Raw genomic sequence first — 22,447 nt, 5'->3', positions numbered from 1 at the left:
AACAAAAAGAGTCATTCTGTTCTTCCTCTGAGGACGTGCCAACCTGTTCGATATACATGGCTTATCTTACGATACAGGAAAGGGTACGGTGAAGGGACGTCATTCTGATTTATGGTGATACGGCTACTTGCTTGCTCCGGATATGCGTAGTTGTGCTTTTTGGAATATTAGATTTACACTGTCCAGTCGTATTAATGTGACCACCTGTCAAAAGCTTGAATAGCTGCGTGAAGCGCTGCAGAAAGAGAGGCACTGAAGTTTTGGGAGTACCGAAAGAGATGTGGAGCCACGCCTATTCCAGTGCCGTGGCCAGCTGAGTTAGGATATCCGAGCGAGGATCAATGCCTCGAACAGCCCTATAGAGGTGGTCCCACAGACTGTCGATTCGGTTTATATGCTCGGAAAAGGGAAGAAAGGAAGGGAGATTGGTTTTAATGACCTATCGACTGAATGCTTGGTGCTCTGTCTGGTACGGTAAACTCCACCTGGTCCTCAGCGAACCACGCACGTACACTTCGAGCTGTGTGACACGCTCCATTCTCGTGCTGATAGATGACACCGTTCCAGGGAAAGACAAACAGAATATAGAGGTGGACATGGTTCCCCAAGGGTAGAGCTGGCCAGAGTGGCCGAGCGGTTCTATGCGCCACAGTCTGGCACCGCCTGACCGCTACGGTCGCAGGTTCGAATCCTGCCTTGGGCACGGTTGTGTGTGATGTCCTTAGGTTAGTTAGGTTTAAGTAGTTCTAAGTTCTAGGGGACTGATGACCGCAGAAGTTAAGTCTCATAGTGCTCAGAGCCAATTTTGAACCCAAGGGTAGACGTGCACTTTCATTGATCCATTGTGCCTCCCGGTATGACGAGATCACCTAGGGAATGCAACGAAAGCATTTCCCAGACCAAAACGTTTCCTCCTCCAGCCCGGATCCTTCCGACGATTGTGGTAGGGTGTTCGCTTTTTGACGTTCCATGCCATACACGCCAACGGCCGCCTGTCCAATGCAATATGAAACGTGGTTCAAAGGAAGGGCATCTGTCGCCACTTTCGTCATTGGACGCCCAGTTGCGGTATCGGTGTGTAAATTCCACCCACATCGCCGATGAACAGTCGTCAGCAAGGGTGTATGAACCAGGGGCGTGCTTCGTATGCTCATGTGCGGCAACTTTTGCTGAACGGTTATTGATGAGGTACTGTTCGTCGCCCCTTAGTTCATCTGGGCGGTCACTTGCTGTTCGCCCGTATATTACCGCAGCCGTCGTTCACCCCTGTCTCAATAACCCATAGTGCACTACAGTTGCCTCGGTGCCGAACTTGGGTAGCACCTTTTTTGCCATGCATGGTGTGCTTTAACCAAGGTGACACGCCAACGGTTTACACACTCGGCCGTTTCGTAAATTCTTACACCTCTGCCCCGAAAGCCAAGGATTATGTCTTTTTGGACGTCGGATATATCGCATCAGACTCGCTTTAAGTACTCTCCGCTAGTACTACTTCCATCTGACGTATGCGGTTGATTATTGCACATTGACGTCGACTATGGTCACATTAACGTGACTGAACCGTGTATTTACTACAGGAGATCTACATCTGCAATCAGTGTGGGCTGTATTATACCATTTTCCAGTTCACAGTTTCGTTGGAACAATGGGAATCAAGATCCAGTTTATACTTGGTCATCTCGACTTGCTAGCTGATAATATCACTGCGTTTCCACTAATCAAATAATAATACGGGCGTTACTACGATTACAGGGTGATTTTTTTGTCTTTTTTAGACCTTTCATCATGCTGTCAAGTGATTCATTGCGAGACTAGTATGAGGTTCTGTATTCATTTTCTGAACGAAATAAATATACAGTATTAATATTTTGTAGGGCTCTTTCGAATTTGTTTGTCGCTCCTCCTATCTTTATTTAATTCTTTACATATTTTCAGTTCAGAGCTACGTTGTCGAACGAACTGCTACTTCCTTCATTAGTGATGGCACAATCTCATTTTGAAATTAGCTCATCTTGGAGTGAAACGTCAAGGTACGTGTTGGCAGCAACGGAGATTTTGACATTTTGCTATCACACCTCAGATAGATTCAGTTAATCAGATTTTGTGCGATACAGAGTGCAAAAATTTTTGCATTGCACGAATTATCCCCGTAATGTGTATTTCATAGGCACAGATAGCGAGTAGCTACATGAAATCAGTTGGAAGGATTAAGGTTTTGTCTAGGTTTAGTATGTATCAACCCCACCTGTAATTATATACTTGCTCTATGAGAAAGTTCCTTGTCACTAGGAAATCTAAAACGAAGTTAATCAGGGTGTGTATATCTACTTATGGGTGAGATATAATATACAGACGAAAGTTTCGGGGTATTAAAACTCGATGTCATAGTCCCTTATAAATTAATAGGGTGAAGTATAAAACAGAGAGAGGCCTTAGTACTAGAGGGCATATGCAGTAATAGGCCACCGCAATCTACACGTGTGGATATACCTTCTGATCTAAGCCAGTAATACGCCACCGCAATCTTCACGTGTGGATATACCTTCTGATCTAAGACAGCGAACAATGCTGGGAAAAATTAAAAGAAATTTTACATTTCCTCTAAGCCAAATAAATTAGCATTTTCTTGCTTCTTATGGTGTAAAGCAGTTACGAAGAGCAGTTGTCGACACGGCATCAATAGTGTACTCACCCCATAGTAGTCGATTCGGCGCTGATCATCCAGTTCTCCCCAGTCTCCATAGCCGTTCTCAGTGACGACTATGGGGTAACCTGGGTACTCGTTTGACATCCAGTTCAGTAACTTGCGAAAACCCCATGGGACCACCTGTTGGCATGAACAAGCATTTACAACCAGAGAACGTAATAGAACGGAAGGGATGAGGAAGAGAAGGAGACAAAACGTGTACTGAAGAGCTATTCCCTTCATGAAACACATTAAAAATCGCATATTTGCTTTATTGAAAATTTCATTCCAAGTTAAAAAATGGTTAAAATGGCTGTGAACACTATATGACTTAAGATCTGAGGTCATGAGTACCCTAGAACATAGGACTACGTATACCTAACTAACTTAAGGACATCACACACATCCGTGCCCGAGGCAGGATTCGAACCTGCTACCGTAGCAGTCTCTCGGTTGCGGGCTGAAGCGCCTAGAACCGATCGGCCACCGCGGCCGGCATTCCAAGTTACCAACCTAACGTCACAAATGATTGCTTACCATGCTGAAGTTGTTTAAAGATGTATCTCCTCTTTTGCCAAATAGAGAAGTAACTATTTAGGTTCTATGTTTCTGTTAGATGCAGCTTATTTTCATATCATTCCTATGCGATGAAGCTGTTATTTAATGGAAACTGACTTCGATGAAGAAATTCAAAAGCCCAAAATCTCTCATAGGCACTGGCCTAGTGCATAAACACTCCAACCTTAAAGTGACTGAAAAACCGACGGAACACATGAAGCAATGTCGTGGAGATGCGACCTGTTATAGTTGTTTCCTATTGCTGTAGGCTCGGAAACACCACTCACTTCTCAAGAGTGAAACAGTCCACTGTCATCAAGCTGATATAGTCAATTTCCACAACGATACACGTATATATTTTACATTTCGGCTGTTGCACCAAACGAGACAATCGACCCAACACTGACGCTTTCAGTGTCGTCCATAGCGCCAGAGTGCAAGCTGCTAAGCATGCTTGGATACTTCAATTGTAACTACAGAGTCCTTGAAACTAGATATTCAAAACCAGGAAGTACAGTCCGCTTTATCTTAAATCACCCGGTATTTGAATGGGACACAGGAATTTTTATCTTGTGAGGTACACATGCTGTGCTGTGGAGCGGTCGGTATGGTTGAAAATGAACACACATCGTACGCCGCGATCCCAGTGAAGGCACTTTTATGATTCCGAGAGGATTGACTTTAATAGTCTTATGTTCCCGTCATCTGAACTAAGTGGAAAACATAAAGACAATAAGGGGATGTAAAGGAGACTACAATTCATATCAAGGATTACAGAAAATATGCAAAATTCCACGTATCTTATGGAAGTTGTTATACAACTGGCTTGTTACTTTATGTGAACTCTGAACATATAGGGCAATCCCCATGTACACATATCTTGATGAACATTCAGTTAATAAAATGCACATAGTTGATAAAATGCACACGGAAGATGAAATACTCATGGAAGGTGAAGTACACGCAGGTGATAAAATTCTCGTATCGTCTTAGCATGCCAGAGGTGAACATAATTTTCAAACTTGTGGCGCAGCATTGCGCGCAGACGGAGTAGCAACATGGACGCGTCAGACACGCTATCAAGTTACTTATCGCGCAGCTGGATGGCGTGTTTAGTACATGCTAAACGATTACATGCTGTAGTTACAAGTAATGAATAACAGCGCACCAGAAGGAAGGGAGGATTTTTCAGTGTGATCAATATAACAATTACTAATACCACCTGGACACACATATAAAATGACCATGGACTTACGCTACATACAAAATCTGTAGTAATTACATTTGTCAGCTTATTGAAAGTCAACAAACAACAGTAATAATAAAAAATTAAAAATCTTCATCATTAATTAACATACCAAAGCGACGAAAAAAGAAAAATGCAGAGGTGCAAGCGCGAAGAATAAACCAATCAGAATGGAGGGGTCCCAAAAAGTATGACCCATGAAACAACTGTATATGGGAGGGGAGGGAAGTGAGGTGCATAAAAACAACGCGACGCTGACCTAACTTAAAAAGTCATACAAGCTTTATTGAGTGCAACGTGTCCACTACAGAACCAATCGAAATGATATGCACTGTATAAAATAATGTAGATGACTGCAATAAAATTAAAGGTATGAATGGGTTGTAACAGGGCGCATGTAATAGATCATACAGAGCTTAGAGGATGTTTTTAATCCATGCTATGTGTCAAGAACTACTGCAGATCAGGGCCTTTAAGCAAATAGTACCAACAAAAATCAAATAGCTGGGCTGATTACGGTGTCCTTAATTAATATTCAAGCTAAGGAAGCGACACAATCAGTTATGCCTGCAACCTATAGAGGTATATGATAACCAGGATCCAAATTAATGCTTGAATTGAATTAACAATACCGCTGCGAATGTTATAATTCTTTATTGGAGAAAAGTCCGGTTTCGCAAATTAAATTTGCATCTTCAGGTGCTTCGGTGCATACAAATGCATAAAGAACTTACCAGAAATTTAGCCACGCCAAGAAATGGACAATTAACAGCGATAAGATCTGTGTCTACTTGCATGTAAATGACTGAAAGCTCTGTTTAAACGGATAAATCCAATCAAAACATTTACATCCAGGAATGGCCCTGCAAGCAACGCGGGATACAAACTACATTTATGGAAGTAGAGGGCACCACTTCACTACGCGTCATATCGCTGTTGCTATGACGTACTCCAGCCAATCAGAAGCCGTCCTTTGCATATAAAAGTGGGAGCCTCGCTAGTTCACGACAGTCAGTTTTAGCCCTGACGACGACCATGGAGGTAGAGGTCGAAAGCTTGGAGTTTTATCTTGAATTTACGCGGCATGCACACCGAGAGATTTTTATTCAAGAAATACGTCGCGAAAGACTTCGTAGCCATTTTACATCCAGGTATTTAAAACTTCAGACTCATGAATGTGCGAGATTCTATGATAGAATCTGTTGGGGGCAAGGGCATCCCCAACCTGAAAAAGAATTCAATAAATACGTCAAAGTGAGAAACTAGAAGCTAATAAAATAATTTATAGTAAAAGACAATTTATATCTCCAGAAAAACCACCGCGTTTGTAACACTGAAGAAGAAACAGTTTTTTATAGTGCCACGCTTTACCGCATTTGTAAACGGCCTGGGAAGGAAGCATTGCTGTTGGCAGCGCTGACTAATCGCTATCTGTAGCGAAGCCACACGGAAAGCAGCGCATGACCTATGTAGCAAACATCAAGCAGCCAGGTACCTCAGCTGAAATGGAGAGAGCTGGCTGCACGTTTTAGATTACCAAAAGGCAATAACCAGAAATAGTACACTCTGTTTAAGAGTCGCATAAGTCAGATCTGCTGTTACAACTAATTTCAAAAGGCTTCCTGATACTATCTAGGCTTCTATATGCAGCACTATCCAATACAATGTCCTTAAAATTAATAAAATTGTTTTCACAAATGGCAAGCATTTTTACATAAATAAAAAACAGAGGTAGGGCTGGAAAACGTTATTCACTTAAATAATCAAATTTGGCAAGGACGTTTCTGTGACGTAAATCTGTCTGGGAGCTGAGGGTATTTTCTGAGTTACTTTTCAATGGTCGAAAAATCTCCAGTCATTCTAAAATATTAAGACCATTACACTTTTCCTTACGGTGAAGAATTTGAAGAACAGTGGCAACATGAGAGACTGTGTTACCTGTCTCCTACAAGTGAAAGCTCAAAGGCGATCTTATAATGGAAATAGCGGTATGTCCCCTAAAACGTCCACTAAAACTTCTCCCCATTTGGCCTATGTATTTTTCAGGGGAGCTGTTACAAGAAATACTATACATAATTTTCTGCATATTTCCCTTTTTGAATCTTCTCTATGTCTAATTTTTTGGCCGTTCGTTTTGGGGATAAAATGTTGTTTACCTTTTTTCTTGGATATGTTTTCATAATAAGGAAACACATAGTAATTCATATCTTTAACAATACTATCACGTAGAGGGATCAGGGTAGCATGTTGGTGTTGTGGTCTTCAGTCCTGAGACTGAGCTTCTTCATCTCCCAGTCTTCTTCTGTAGTGATCAATCCAAGGATTGGTTTGCAACAGCTACAATGGCAGCTTGTCTCCATTCTGTGCGTCTTTCCGCTTTTCTCTTCATTTCTTTATAGGTGTTACATCCCACATCTTTCACGATTTGATCCATGTACCTGAGCCGTGGTCTTCCTCTTGATCTTTTCCCCTCGACATATCCATGATAGTGTTCAGGAGTTCTTTATGTCTTAATAGATGGCCTGTAAATTGCACTCTTCTTTTAACAATGAAACTCCAGAAGCTTTTCTTCTCACCTGCTCTTTCCTGAACCACTTCGTTTGTGACTTTTTCTATACATTTTATTTTGAGCATGCGTCTAAAGCACCACATTTCAAAAGAATTTAGCTTCTGGTCTTCCTCTTTCCCAAGAATCCATGTTTCACATCCACAGCATGCCACACTCCACACATATGATATCAAAAACTTTTTCCTGATTTCAAGGCTGATGCTCTTAGATGTTAATATGTTTTTCTTCTTGATAAAAGCAGCCTTTGCTTGAGCTATTCTACCTTCTGCCTTGCTCCTTCCATCATTGGTAATATTACTGCCCAGTTAAGTAAATTTATCAACTTGTTCAAGCAGTTCATTGCCTACATGAACTTGAACTTTCACTTGATCTTCTTTGTCGAATGCCTTTACTTTTGTTTTTGCTTTATTAACTCTCATATTATATCCTTCACCCATAACTTTATCCATTCTCTTCAGTAGCACTAAAAGATCTTCTTCACTTTCAGCCAGGACATATATATATCATCGGCCATGTATTACTACACCTGTCTGTGAATTTTCCCTTACTTTTTTCAGCGCCTCTTCAATGTATACGTTAAAGATAACACGGAATAGTGCGCAACCTTGTCGGACACCTTTCAGTATCTGCACCTCTCCCAGTACTTACTGCAAAATACATTCTTCTGAATCTGCTTAGTGTATTCATCTCTTGGTCTTCCTCTATGATTTTTACCCTCCCCGCTGCCCTCCAATGCTAAATTTGTGATCCCTTGATGCCTCAGAACATGTCCGACAAACCGGTCCTTCCTTCTTGTCAAGTTTGCTACAAACTCCTGTTCTCCCCAATTCTATTCAATACCTCCTCACTAGTTATGTGATCCACCCTTCAAATCTCCAGCATTCTTTTGCAGCACCACACTTCGGAAGCTTCTAAACTCTTCTTGTCCAAACTATTTATCGTCCTTGTTTCACTTCCATACATGGCTACACTCCATACAAATACTTTCGGAAACGATTTCTTGACACTTAAATCTATACTCGATGTTAACAAATTTCTCTTCTTTAGAAACGCTGTACTTGCCATTGCCAGTATACATGTTTTATCCTCTGTACTTCGACCATCATGAGTTATTTTGCTCCCCAAATAGCGCAACTCCTTTACTATTTCAAGTGTCTCATTTTGTAATCTACTTCCCTCAGCATCACCCGACTTAATTCGACTACATTCCATTATCCTCGTTTTTCTTTTGTTGGTGTTCATCTTATATCCTCCTTTCATGACACTGTCCATTCCGTTGAACTGCTCTTCCAAATCCTTTGCTGTCTCTGACAGAATTACAATGTCATCGGCGAACCTCAAAGTTTTTATTTCTTCTCCATGGATTTTAACACCTACTCCGAATTTTTTTGTTTCCTTTACTGTTTGCTCAATATACAGATTGAATAACATCTGGGAGAGGCTACAACCCTGTGTCACTCCATTCGCAACCACTGCTTCCCGTTCATGTCCCTCGACTCTTATAACCGCCATCTGGTTTCTGTACAAATAGTAAATAGCCTTTCGTTCCCTGTATTTTAACCCTGCCACCTGTAGAATTTGAAAGAAAGTATTCCAGTCAACATTGAAATTTTTCTAAGTCTACAAATGCTAGAAACGTAGGTTTGCCTTTACTTAATCTTTCTTCTAAGATGCGTCGTAAGGTCAGTATTGCCTCACGTGTTGCAACATTTCGAATAATCCAAACTGATCATCTCCAAGGTCGGCTTCCACCAGTTTTTCAATACGTCTTAAAGAATTCGCTTTAATATTTTGCACCTGTGACTTATTAAACTGATAGTTCGGTAATTTTCACATCTGTCAGCACCTGCTTTCTTTGGGATTGGAATTATTATATTCTTCTTGAAGTCTGAGGGTATTTCGCTTGTCTCATACATCTTGTTCACAAGATGGTAGAGTTTTGTCATGACTGGCTCTCCCAAGGCTGTCAGTAGTTATAATGGAATGTTGTCTACTCCCGGGGCCTTGTTTCGACTCTGGTCTTTCAGTGTTCTATCATACTCTTCAGGCAGTATCGTATCTCCCATTTCGTCTTAATCTAAATCCACTTCTATTTCCATAATATTGCCCTCAAGTACATCGCCCTTGTATAGATAGACCTTCTATATACTCCTTCCACCTTTCTGCTTTCCCTTCTTTGCTTAGAACTGGGTTTCCATATGAGCTCTTGATATTCATACAAGTAGTTCTCTTTTCTCCAAAGACCTCTTTAATTTTCCTGTACGCAGTATCTATCTTAGCCCTAGTCAGATAAGCCTCAACAACCTTATCTTTATCCTCTAGCCATCCCTGCTTAGCCATTTTGCACTTCCTGTCGATCTCATTTTTGTGATGTTAGTATTCCTTTTTGCCTGCTTCATTTACTGCATTTTGTATATTTTCTCCTTTCGTCGATTAAATTCAATGTTTCTTCTGTTTCCCAAGCTTTACTACTAGCCCTCGTCTTTTTATCTACTTCATCGTCTGCTGCCTTCACTACTTCTTCCTCTGAACAACCCATTCTTCTTCTACTGTATTTCTTGCCCATTCCTGTCAGTTGTTCCCTTATACTCTCCCTGAAACTCTGTACAACCTCTGGTTTAGTCACTTTATCCAGGTCCCATCTCCTTAAATTACCACCTTTTTGCAATTTCTTCGATTTTAATCTACAATTCATAACCAATAGATTGTGGTCAGAGTCCACATCTGCCCCTGGAAATGTCTTACAATTTACAACTTGGTTCCTGAATCTCTGCCTTACCGTTATATAATCTGTCTCATACCTTCTAGTATGTCTAGGAATCTTCCATGTATACAACCTTCTTTTATGATTCTTGAACGAAGTGTTAACTATGATAAAGTTATCCTCTGTGCAAGATTCTATCAGATACCTTCCACTTTCATTTCTTACCCCCAATCCATATTCATCTACTACGTTTCCTTCTCTCCCTTTTCCTACTACCGAATTCCAGTCATCCATGACTATTAAATTTTCGTCTCCCTTCACTATCTGAATAATTTCTTTTATTTAATCATACATTTCTTCAGTTTCTTCGTCATCTGCAGAGCTAGTTGGCATATAAACTTGTACTACTGTGGTAGGCGTGGGCTTCGGGTCTATCTTGCCCACAATAATGCGTTCACTATGCTGTTTGTAGTAACTTACCCGCACTGCTATTTTTATTCATTATTAAACCTATTCCTGCATTACCCCTATTTGATTTTATATTTATAACCCTGTATTCGCCTGACCAAAAAGAGGACACCATAATCATTTAACCATACAGTAAAGCTACATGCCCTCGGGAAAAGTTACGGCTGTAGTATCCCCTCGCTTTCAGCCGTTCACAGTACCAGCACAGCAAGACCATTTTAGTTAGTGTTACAAGGCCAGATCAGTCAATCATCCAGACTGTTGCCCCTGCAACTACTGAAAAGGCTGCTGCCCCTCTTCAGGAACCACACATTTGTCTGGCCTCTCAACAGATACCCCTCCGTCGTGGTAGCACCTACGGTACGGCCATCTGTATCGCTGAGTCACGCAAGCCTCACCACCATCGGCAAGGTCCATTGTTCATGGGGGTGGGGGGGGGGGAGGGTGGTATACTCGCCAAGTAATCTCTGTGCTGCATTTGGGGAAGACTCCTTTTTCTTTCATATTACACTACTATTAATTTTATGAACGACATTGGAGTTATCTATGTGCTTAATTATGCGTAACTCTCGCTCAGAAGCAACGCTGCACAGTGGGTCACTACGTAGCCTACGCAGCATGGAGCGATGTGCTGCCACCTTATATTGCCATGAGTGGTTCGAATAACTATGAATTAATATGTGTGAAGTTGTGGGCTTCCTATAAATATCATAATTGAAATATACCCCTTGTAACGATATTGACAAATTTAGCAACAGCAATCTTCCTCTCACACTCTGTACTATAGGGAACTGCATATTCACATTTTGGTTATCGAGTTCCTAAAGAAAATCTTTTAAATTTTGGAGCAAGCCATGAGGCGGTTAAGCTTGCGGTAGCTTAGTTATAAAGTTTGTGGTTACGGTCATGGTACCTTCAGGCTGTTGTACTGCAGCTGTCTTCATGTCAGTATATATATATATATATATATATATATATATATATATATATATATATATATATATCGTCCGGTTACCTATACTTATAATTCACAATCAAATTTACTATAAAAATTATGTTCGGCAGACACTAATTGGTCGTTACCAACGTGATCTGGCTACCTCTAATTATTTATGTAAACGTGCATGTTTTCCAGTGTATCAAACCTTTTAGCTTTTGGACCTTAATGTGAATATATTGTACTTTGGCGTATGAGCACTACTCTATGCTTAGATGTGCGATGATAGTCCCGTAAGGCAGTTCTGTTATGTACACTTGCATGTTCTCTGAAGCAGGTGAAACAAGATCTGCCTGGCCAACATAAAAGCCTTCTCACTTTCTGCAGCGCAGCTTGTGAACTCTAGCATTTCGATACCCATGTTGCTGGTTTTCTATAGTATACCTCAGTTTAGAAGGTACAATATTAGTTGTATTAATGGCAAAGGCTTCATTTGAACCACGAAACTGTTGTTCAGTTTCGTCCGAGAACGGACCACTATAGATGAGAGTAATGGAAGAAAACTGTAGTATTAACTATTTAGACTTTCCCATACGAATGGTAGCTGGCCATCACAAATTTAGTACTTTCTGGACCTGCCTCTTCAGATCTGATTACTGATTCCAATCCATGTCATCCCAACATATATAAAAAAGAAGCATAGTTTTACGCTGTGATACTTGGGCTGTTAAGAATTTCATTGGAACGAGACAATGTCAAACAAGAAACAACAACGTTAAAATATATCGCTTGTATATATGGTTATGATCCAGTTAATGTCTGTCGGTGTTTGTACTTGGTCGCCAAGAGAATAATAACAACACGTTGATCATATTTCAATGAATTTGATAATAACGTCGCCATATTCCACGATTTAGCATCCAACGCGCGCATGTCAGAAATGGATTAATGCTAGGTTAATCGCTTTCCTATTTGTCGATCTTTATGTATCCGCATTGGAGCCACGCTACTTTTTGTATCCGCTGCAGCAAAGTCCTAGAATGAAAACTTCCTGATCTCGCTGTGTAACAACTAAATATCTCACGTGTGTGTTGCCGGTTGTTGGTGGACCTGAAACCTATCTAGTTACTCGGGCAACAGTATGTCGACTAAATCGTACTGAAAAAATGAGCTGAACCACTTCCTTATGCACCTTAACTGCATTTACCGAAGCATCAAATTACATACGGAAATCGAATTGGATTGCAAGCTAAATTTGATGGACGTCTTGATGACTAGAAATTGGGTCTAAAAGCTGTTCACCACGTATGCTGCAAGAAGGCCCTTATAGTACGACTATTGCACGCAGAAGCTCGAAGTTTGCCATCCTCCAGGGCTGAGAAATAGTATATTAAAGTATGCTGCCAGGTTCAGAAAATCTGAAACGTAGACGCCTGAAGGCGGACATACACTGAGAGGCGAATCCGACGGTCACTATGAACTATCTACATCTAGATCTACATCCACGTAACTACTCTGCAATTCACATTTAAGTGCTTGGCAGAGGGTTCATCGAACCACAATCATACTGTCTCCCGAACAGCGCGCGGGAAAAACGAACACCTAAACATTTCTGTTCGAGCTCTGATTTCTCTTATTTTATTTTGATGATCATTCCTATCTATGTAGGTTGGGCTCAACAAAAAGTTGGTGACTGAAATTTCGTAAATCGATCTCGCCGCGACGGAAAACGTCTTTGCTTTAATGACTTCCATCCCAACTCGCGTATCATATCTGCCACACTCTCTCTCCTATTTCGTGGTAATACAAAACGAGCTGCCCTTTTTTGCACCCTTTCGATGCCCTCCGTCAATCCCACCTGGTAAGGATCCCAAACCGCACAGCAATATTCTGACAGAGGACGAACGAGTGTAGTGTAAGCTGTCTCTTTAGTAGACTTGTTGCATCTTCTAAGTGTCCTGCCAATGAAACGCAACCTTTGGCTCGCCTTCCCCACAATATTATCTATGTGGTCTTTCCAACTGAAGTTGTTCGTAATTTTAACACCCAGGTACTTAGTTGAATTGACAGCCTTGAGAATTGCATTATTTATCGCGTAATCGAATTCCAACTGATTTCTTTTGGAACTCATGTGGATCATTTCACACTTTTCGTTATTTAGCGTCTACTGCCACTTGCCACACCATACAGAAATCTTTTCTAAATCACTTTGTAACTGATATTGGTCTTCGGATGACCTTACTAGACGGTAAATTACAGCATTATCTGCGAACAACCTAAGAGAACTGCTCAGACTGTCACCCAGGTAATTTACATAGATCAGGAACAGCAGAGGTCCCAGGATGCTTCCCTGGGGAACACCTGATATCACTTCAGTGCAAAATGGTTCAATTGGCTCTGAGCACTATGGGACTCAACTGTTGTGGTCATTAGTCCCCTAGAACTTCGAACTGCTTAAACCTTACTAACCTAAGGCCATTACACACATCCATGCCCGAGGCAGGATTCGAACCTACGACAGTAGCAGTCGCACGGTTCCGAACTGCGCGCCTAGAACCGCGAGACCACCGCGGCCGGCACTTCAGTGCAGCGCTATACACAGAGACTAAGGAGAAAAAGGAACTATGTATTGTCACTACGTTTGAGCCATACCTAGGACCATTGTCGGACAAAATAGGACAAATACTGCGGAAATACAATATACATGGTACTCAAACAAATGTTCTGACACTCCATTCCTTTTCTGTTTCGTCAGATATTAGCATAAACACCCTGTGAGTCCGTTAGCGTTTTATAGAATAAATGACTGGGGCAGAAGTAGACCCTCATTCAATGACAGAGCACAACGGTGTTTAAGCTGTACACAATTTCTTTTTAAATCCAGAATTATTGTCAAAGAAATACAAGAATTTACATAGGTTGTAACGTGACAATGTTAGGACAGTTGTCAAGATAGCGCATTTCGTCAAATTTTAACCAGAAGATTCTTTACGAAATTATTCTTACTACTACATCGTGAAGTTGGCATGTATTACGACAAGTTATCCGATTCCGGTTCTAAGTTCGACATTTATAATGAGAATCAAGTCTACAGAGGATGGTTAGTTTTTGTGACAAGCTGAGCAAAAGATTACTCATGGTTTCTCGAGTTCACAGTGGATGCAAGCTGGTGAACTCACAAGTTTACACGTCTACACACAGTATTTACCTTAGCTGCTATGAGCTGTCAGCTGCATGGCTGCTCTCGTCCTCCTAAAGTCCTATAAAAACTAATCAAAACCTTTGCTGATTTTATCAGCAGAAACTTTCCTATGTTTCTCCTTAGGCGAGAAAACATGTACTCTTCCCTAGTCTTGATGGCGATATGCACGTGCATGGATGTAGCAGCATGCATGTTACAATGCCTTCTCAGTTCTCACAAGAACAATTAATTATTTGAGTGTTTCTTTTCTCTGCTGTTCGAGCTCAACGACGCAACAGCTAATATCTAGCTGAATATCAGCCGAAGTGAACATAGTGTTCCTCAAAATTCCTCCTTTGAGTCGTAAAGAGCGTGATGCACCTTGTTCTGCACTTGACGCTGGTCAGAGGAGAGTGCCCGAGAATTTCGGTCTTGTGTCTCTCCTAGCAAAATTGTCCCCTACCTTCGACCCTTTGAGTTCCGCATCACAGCTTTTTCCAACCTATAGAATCGTTCCTTTTATTTTGTGGAAACTATCTCTGCCAATCGCTAGGGTCCTACCATCAAACTGTGTCCGATTTTCGGTACTTCCTTCCTTCCTAGTTCATGTCAGCCAAATGGACATTTTGTGCCCTCTCCAGAGACCTAGAAGCTACATGCGTACATCATGAGCATACCACGCCAGTTCATGTGATCGACTGCATCGCTGGTTTGTTCGTACCCATGTGGAAATTTCCAGTACAGTTTTCTAGGGATTCTTTAGGTACCACTCCGGTGGACTGCTACTATTCCTCCTGGATGAGTCACCTAGCCTGTTTTCTTTGTCCTGCACTGCGGGTCACTTTAAGAGCTTTCCGTTGTACTCGGCCCATGATGTCGCCACTCGCATCTGCTCCCCAAACGAAATGTTTCCTCCAGCTACTTGTTCACTTATTGCTCATTGACATGCAGGATTTAGGTGCAGTGTTTTAATACTGTCGTTTGGGTATCATTCCTTTGCATTGCATACTGTACACGTAATTGGCAAATCTACTCATTTTCACCGAAATATGTCAGATGAAGTGTTCACCTTTCTGTTATGATGTACAAAAACTCTCATGTAAGCTGCGAAATTGAGATTCATTTAATCTGTCACCTTACAAAGTGTCGAATACTCTCAGAGGTGGTAGTACTCATCAAAACAAGAAAAATCAGTCCAATAAACATGGGTCTGGAAATGAATACTTCATGCTATATACACGAGCTTATAGGAGGCATTCAACATGGCATCCACTCATGACAATGCACCCTACGGTCCTCCAGCATAAGGAATCATGCACTCTTTGAGTTGTACCCAGTTGTTGCTGTACCTGCTGGCACACATTGAAGAGGTGACCCTGTAGTGTACGCAGATCGTTATTGGCGTTTTGTAGACGAATTGGGTCAAGTATGCCCATAATCAAAAGTCTACAGGATTGAGGTCTGGTGCACAAGCAGACCAAGTTGTGGGGCCCTCGACTAACCTGGTGGTGCTGAAATGTCTGCACCAGGTGTTTGTGAACATTGTGAAGGAAGTTCAGTGGTGTGCCATCATGCATAAACCACATTTGTATTTGTTGCTGCAATGGCACAGCCTCCAGCAAATTAGGCGATACATTACTAACAAGGGAACCTCCCCATCGCAGCCCCCTCAGATTTAGTTATAAGTTGGCACAGTGGATAGGTCTTGAAAAACTTAACACAGATCACTCGAGAAAGCAGGAAGAAATTGTGTGGAACTATGAAAAAAATAAGCAAAATATACAAACTAAGTAGTCCATGTGCAAGATAGACAACATCAAGGATTGTCTTACCTCAGGAGCACCGTGGTCACGTGGTTAGCGTGAGCAGCTGCGGAATGAGAGGTCCCTCGTTCAAGTCTTCCCTCGAGTGAAAAGTTTATTTTCGCAAAGTTATGATCTGTCGGTTCGTTCATTGACATCTTTGTTCACTGTAACAAGTTTAATGTCTGTGTTTCTCGACCGCACCGCAAAACCGTGCGATTAGTAGACGAAAGGACGTGCCTCTCCAATGGGAACCGAAAAAAATTGATCGCAGGGTCATAGGTCAATCGATTCCTCCATAGGAAAACACGTCTGATACACTCTAAACGACACTGGTGACGGCATGTGCGTCACATGACAGGAATATGTGGTCGACCCACCTAACTTGTACACTTGGCGAATAGGTAAAAAGATTCTTCTACCGAGACCGGTTTAGGTTTTCTTGTGGATGTGATAATCCCTCCTAAAAAAACGTTTGTCACATAAACTGCAGCAGATGAATGCAACAGTATCACAGTCACACAGTTTTCCCTGTGCTCTGCCAAAGCATGTGTTTTTAACGTTTTCAAATTTTTCCGTGTGTTGACCGTCAAATCCTGCATGTGTCCAAGCAAATCTGAACATATCCTTCAATTTTGGAGAGCGGAGTTGATTATGTGTGAGTGCCTGAACTTTGATAATAGACACACGATCACATAAACCATACTGCTCTGTGTAACTGTGCAGCTTCGCAAAATAATTGTCTGAAAATTTTCACTCGAGGGAAGACTTGAACCAAGAACCTCTCATTCCGCTGCTGCTCACGCTATCCACGGGACCACGGCGCTCCTGAGATCACGCTATCCTCGATGTTGCCTATCGCATGGACTACTCAGATTGTATATTTTAATTATTTTTTCCATAGTTCTACATAACTTGCTGTTTGCTCGAGTGATTTGTGTTCAGTTTTTGTAGGCCTATCCACTGTGCCAACTTATAACTAAATCTGAAGTGGGTGCAATGGGGAGGTTCTCTTGGAAGAAATTAAAGGTAAGGCGCCCCAGTTAACCTTTGTGGCAGAATGTATAGCTATATTAATCTACCACCATGTATGCCTGCTTGTACGTTGATTGAGAATCGGTGTTGACGCCATGTTCCCTGAATTACTTGGGTATTTGCATCTATCGGTAAATAAAGTATGAATGTGAGCAGTGGATCTGCAGTACGCTTCTGCAACGGCCATTAACAGAAACATTTTCTGCCATGATGATCATCTGGTTTTAGGGCCTGAACGCACTATAGATGATGTGGGTACAGCAGTTGCTCATGAAATACCTCCACCCCCTCACCCCCCCCCTCCCACCACCTAGATAAGAGAGTGAGACCCGCTTTCTGCTGCTACTAATCGTCGCACATTGGACATAGAACTTTCTTCCACCGAATGTAGCACCCGTTCCTCCATGTCAGACGAGAGGACTGTGCAGGTTCTTCCACTGTCAGTCTCCCAAGTTTCAAGGTCCCAGCGTCCCTCAGACATGGACAAATGTGCTGAACAGCTTATCAGAGGGCACTCTGCGGTGTGGATATATTTTTCAGCATAGAAGGCTTTGGCTCGCCAGTTACGTCCATTTGCTAAACTATAGCAAAATACAATCCGCCATTTCACTTGTCTAGTAGTAGACTTACACTGCTAACAAGTGGTAGAAGAGAGAAAACATAAATTTACAACACCATTTGTACGTACAAACAGCACAATAACAGTAAACACGTAAGTGAATTCGCATTTTGGAGAAAGTAAGACACCATGATGCGTACCTTATTCTACAGTTCTGAAGAAGATAGATACTGCGCGCGTTGCTCGTTCTGAGCTGTCAGTGAGGGATATAGCCAAAAGGGCAGACCAGATAAAAAGGAAATACGTACACGAAGAGCAAGAAGACAAAATGTATGGTTGTAGTCAACATTAAAGTACTGATTTTTGCTGTAAACCCTTATAAAATCGTTTATGTGCATTTTACGGAACTTCCATTTTTCAGTGTATAAGAACATTTTCCCCTGAACTATTGGAGGTAGAAAAGTGGAATTTTCTGCAGACTGTTTTCACAGTATAACACAACTTCTTGTGGTATAAACTTTTTCTGGGTGTATTTCTGTCAAAATCTTTGCTTCGTTTCATATGGATAATTGTTTAAAATAAATTGTAAGAGCTCTAAAACAGACATTAAAAAACTGTTCCAAACGTTTTCTTATCTGATTCCTAAGAGTTACCTACTGCAATATGAAATTTGTAAGTAAAGAAATTTTGTGAAATTTTTGCTTGTGACAGTATGTGTTGTGAAAATTTCTATCAGTACCATGATCATACTTTTGAGAAATAATTTTAAAAAAATGCCAGATTGGAGCAGATAGCATAATTACCTCACGTGAAAATTTTTTTTCTATTGTCTTTCAAGAACGAAAATCTGTTTTGCATTATGTAAACACATGCATTTCCTCCTGCGTTCCCCCTTAATGGATCAGGCAGCAGACGACTAACGCAAATGCCTTTGCTAACAACAGGACGTCGCCTGCAGTGCCTCTTTCGGGCTCGTGACCCTGCTGGTTGGACGCTATACGACTGTAAAACCGTGGCCTGGTCAGATGAGACCAGATTTCCGTTGGTAAGAGGTGAAGATAGGATTCGGGTAAGGCGCAGACCCCACGAAACCAAGGACTTAATTTGTCACCAAGCCGCTGTGCAAGCCGGTGGTGGTCCCATAATGGTGTGGGCTGTATTTACATGGGATTAGCTGTGTGTTCTGGTCCAACTGACCCGATCATTGACTGTGATGGTTATGTTCGGCTACTTGGAGACCATTTGCGGCCAAAAATGATTACTTCAAAGAACACAAGCGTTTCAAAATTCCATAATCACAATCAAGGCCTATAGAAGCTGGAAGTTCGTTGTGGATGGGTGTTCCTGAAAAGGCTGAAACTTTCTTCCCAGGTGTCGAAGTGCTATGTTACTTTCCATGTTGATAGGAGGGCGTCAGTTTAGTGTCGCTGTTGAGCAGTTTGTTAGCCAACGTGGCTGCTGACATTCGTCTCTGGTTAAAGTTAATGAGAATTTCTTTATCTTTTGTTGTGTTGCTTGTTCTTTCGTAGTGATTCCTTACATAATTTCGAAATTGTAATATTTCAGTGTGTGGAAAGTGAAAGATGGTATGCGCAGTGTGGTCATCTACCCATGTGATGAATCATCCCTTGCAAGCACGGAATGTTGAAAGTCTGGTGCTGTGATTGCTGTTGCATCAAAGTTGTTCGGCGGGTTCCCGTTGATCAGGCTGAGTATTCGTTTACAGTACCACCGGGCTAAAGATGTGCTGCACCTAGACATGATCGAATGTCCGTGTAACATCGTACACGTGCACACCACTGGCAGGAATATAAATGATAGTGTAGCAGTTCTCTGTGACAGTAGAACGACCACCAGAGCATTTCTGTGTTGTTGGTGTTTAGTGTTGTTAACAGTCGTAGGATATACAAGGGACGTTAACGGCATCGTGCGCACAGACTGTTTTGGAGATCATGGGGGTACGGAATAGCAGTATGAGAAAGCAGCTGGAAGAGTTTTATACCGGTCTTATTTTCAGCCTCCATTTGGTGAAATCGTACAGTAACTCAGTTTTTTCGGCTGTTTTACTGCAGGGAAACTTGAAGGCAGGCATACTTGCCGTCAAGATTCTGGTCGACCACTTATGAACTTTGGAAGGGAGGATCGAAATCCTGTGTGCCAAGCACATCGTAACCCCTTCACATTTGCACCTTCGACCCAAGAACAAGTAATGGCCTCTATGCAACATTGTGTGTCATCCCACGCCATTGGTCGCAGACTAGCAGCAGCCACATTAAGGCATTATCGCCCCGTGCTCGGGGCAGTTAACGCCACAACACAAAGGGCTGCGTTTGGTTTGATGCTGTGACTGGGAGGCATGGTTTCTCGTGAATGGCATCACATTGTGTTCAGTGAACAAACAAGGTTCTGCACTACGATGATCTTCGATGCCAGCGAATATGGCTGCGACGTAGTAAGAGGTTCCATTCACCCAATGTTTTGAAGATGCCAACGGTCTCATGGCTTCATGGTGTAGTGAGCCATCGGGTATGGCCTCACGTCGAGGCTAATAGTGATTCATGGAACGTTACGCCACGGACATCGTGCCTTCTCATTTGACACCTGTCACGTAACATTGCCTTGGTCTAATTTTTCAACATGAGAATGCTCGTCAACACGTGATATGCATGTGCTGAAGTAGAGTTGTGGCCAGCAAGATCCCCGATTTACCCCGATAGGACATGTATGGGGTCAGCTCACACGTCATATGCGTCCCTGTGCCACTATTCGGAATAACAAGAGCAGTTACACCACCTGTGGGCCGGCTTTCCTAAGGAGAGGACACAACAGCGTTACGACATACTTCCCAAAAGAATCAGTGAGCGTATCAAAGCCAGAGAGTGTGCAACGTCATACTGAGAAGGAGATTTTAGTTAATTTGACTCGATATTGCTATCATTGCAATAACTTCACATACTGTCTCAGTCCGTAGAGTTCCGTTTCGTTTCTTCCTCTTCTTCACTCTGCACTCTTCGCTCTTTTGTCAGGCAGAGTAGTTTGCCAAATCACTGCGACCGACCGACGCGTGGTCCTATGCTCCAGAGGGTCTAGTTCACAGAACGTGTCACTCACTTCACTCTGGATCAAGGGTATGACAGCCAGATTTTTTGGTCGCTATCGTCGCGTTAACAGGATTGTACCAAGTGCCTCGATCTTCGCTGCTACCAGTGGTGTTGCAGAAATTTGAAGTGAGAAGTATTCCTGAGTGGGCTCCTCCTGAGAGCCTCGCATATGTTCGTTTCAGATTAGTCTCTTGGTTTGAGGGCGCTTTCTGTTTTGTAGCTCTTCTACACGTAGAAGCGCCGCATGTAACCGAGTGTAGATGGAATATTTGTGAGGCTTACTGTTGCTGATGCGGATTATCGTCTGTGTCTGTCAACCGAAGCTGCAATTCCTTCTTTTTTTATTTTGTTTGAAAATCCCGTCTTTCAGTAAATCAGCGCACTTTCACATAATGTCGATCATGCGGAGTCGTTATTCTTCTGGCTTCAGAATACATGCGGTGTCTACAACATAAAATACGTACCTACGCCACAGCAGTCAGAGGACCTCTTGTGTTATAGCTCGTCCCAGTTCTTTTGGTAGATTTGGAATTTTGGCCAAGTGGCAAAATTTTGACAGTGGAAATATGTTTATTAATTTTGCCATTTGTTTCAATGTCGGATTTCTTGTTACGATTGCTTTAGTTGGTGCTCTGTTACAATATAATTTTATCCACGAGTTCGATATGGAGGAGGAGGAGGAGATTAGTGTTTAACGTCCCGTCGACAACGAGGTAATTAGAGACGGAGCGCAAGCTCGGGTGAGGGAAGGATGGGGAAGGAAATCGGGCGTGCCCTTTCAAAGGAACCATCCCGGCATTTGCCTGAAGCGGTTTAGGGAAATCACGGAAAACCTAAACCAGGATGGCCGGAGACTGGATTGAACCGTCATCCTCCCGAAGGCGAGTCCAGTGTGCTAACCACTGCGCCACCTCGCTCGGTGTTCGAGATAGGTTTGCATATGAATACGAAGATTTAATGCCTCTCTCTTTTTTTACGTATCAAAACATCGGGCGAGAACGATGTGGGGTGAGAAGATAAGCGACTCCAGGGTCTCAACATGGCCTGATGAATGCTTCAGGATCCATCATCAAAATATTGTGCCATGTTGACACGAGCAACTTGCACTACACACCACAATCGTTGTTACTTCGACTGAAACATGGCAATGATTTGCTTGTGCTACCTTATCTACGTGCTCATACTTCATTCAAGATCTCTTTTCATTTTGTACGTAAAACTTGCAATACTAATTTTGTGAAAGGCAACATTATCCAAAGTAGACTGTACACTCACGTGCATTATTCGTTGTGCGATGGATACTTTGCAAGTACCTATAAAAAATACACAAAGATGGACGAGTACTACATTAATTATATACACCGCGGAAAACCGTTAAACATAACTACATTTATGTTTAAATTCTATAGAAAAAGTCTATTTTACTTATACATAAGAATTACGTAAGGTTTAGTACTTATTGGGAATACTACCAAGAAGTCCTTCAATTTGTGAACCCATACGTGAAATAATTAATCTGTATCACAATATAAGAGCGAAAACATCGGCCTACAAGCATACACCCACGTCTTTTTGTGTATGAACCACGAGACTTGTACACA

At 42.0% G+C, this 22,447-nt stretch overlaps 1 protein-coding gene across 1 annotated transcript in view; it reads right to left on the bottom strand.

Moving 5' to 3' along the window:
• The window catches only part of LOC126281469 (myrosinase 1-like), a 98,542-nt gene that overhangs the window by 4,865 nt on the left and 71,230 nt on the right, over positions 1–22,447 (bottom strand). Inside the window, exon 9 of the mRNA XM_049980463.1 lies at positions 2,693–2,827. Within this exon, the coding sequence (XP_049836420.1) occupies positions 2,693–2,827 (135 nt within the window). The remainder of the gene's footprint in view (positions 1–2,692; positions 2,828–22,447) is intronic.

Source organism: Schistocerca gregaria, chromosome 7 (assembly GCF_023897955.1).
Source record: "Schistocerca gregaria isolate iqSchGreg1 chromosome 7, iqSchGreg1.2, whole genome shotgun sequence".
Classification (NCBI taxonomy): Eukaryota; Metazoa; Arthropoda; class Insecta; order Orthoptera; family Acrididae; genus Schistocerca; species Schistocerca gregaria.
This window is presented reverse-complemented; position numbering and strand designations above follow the sequence as displayed.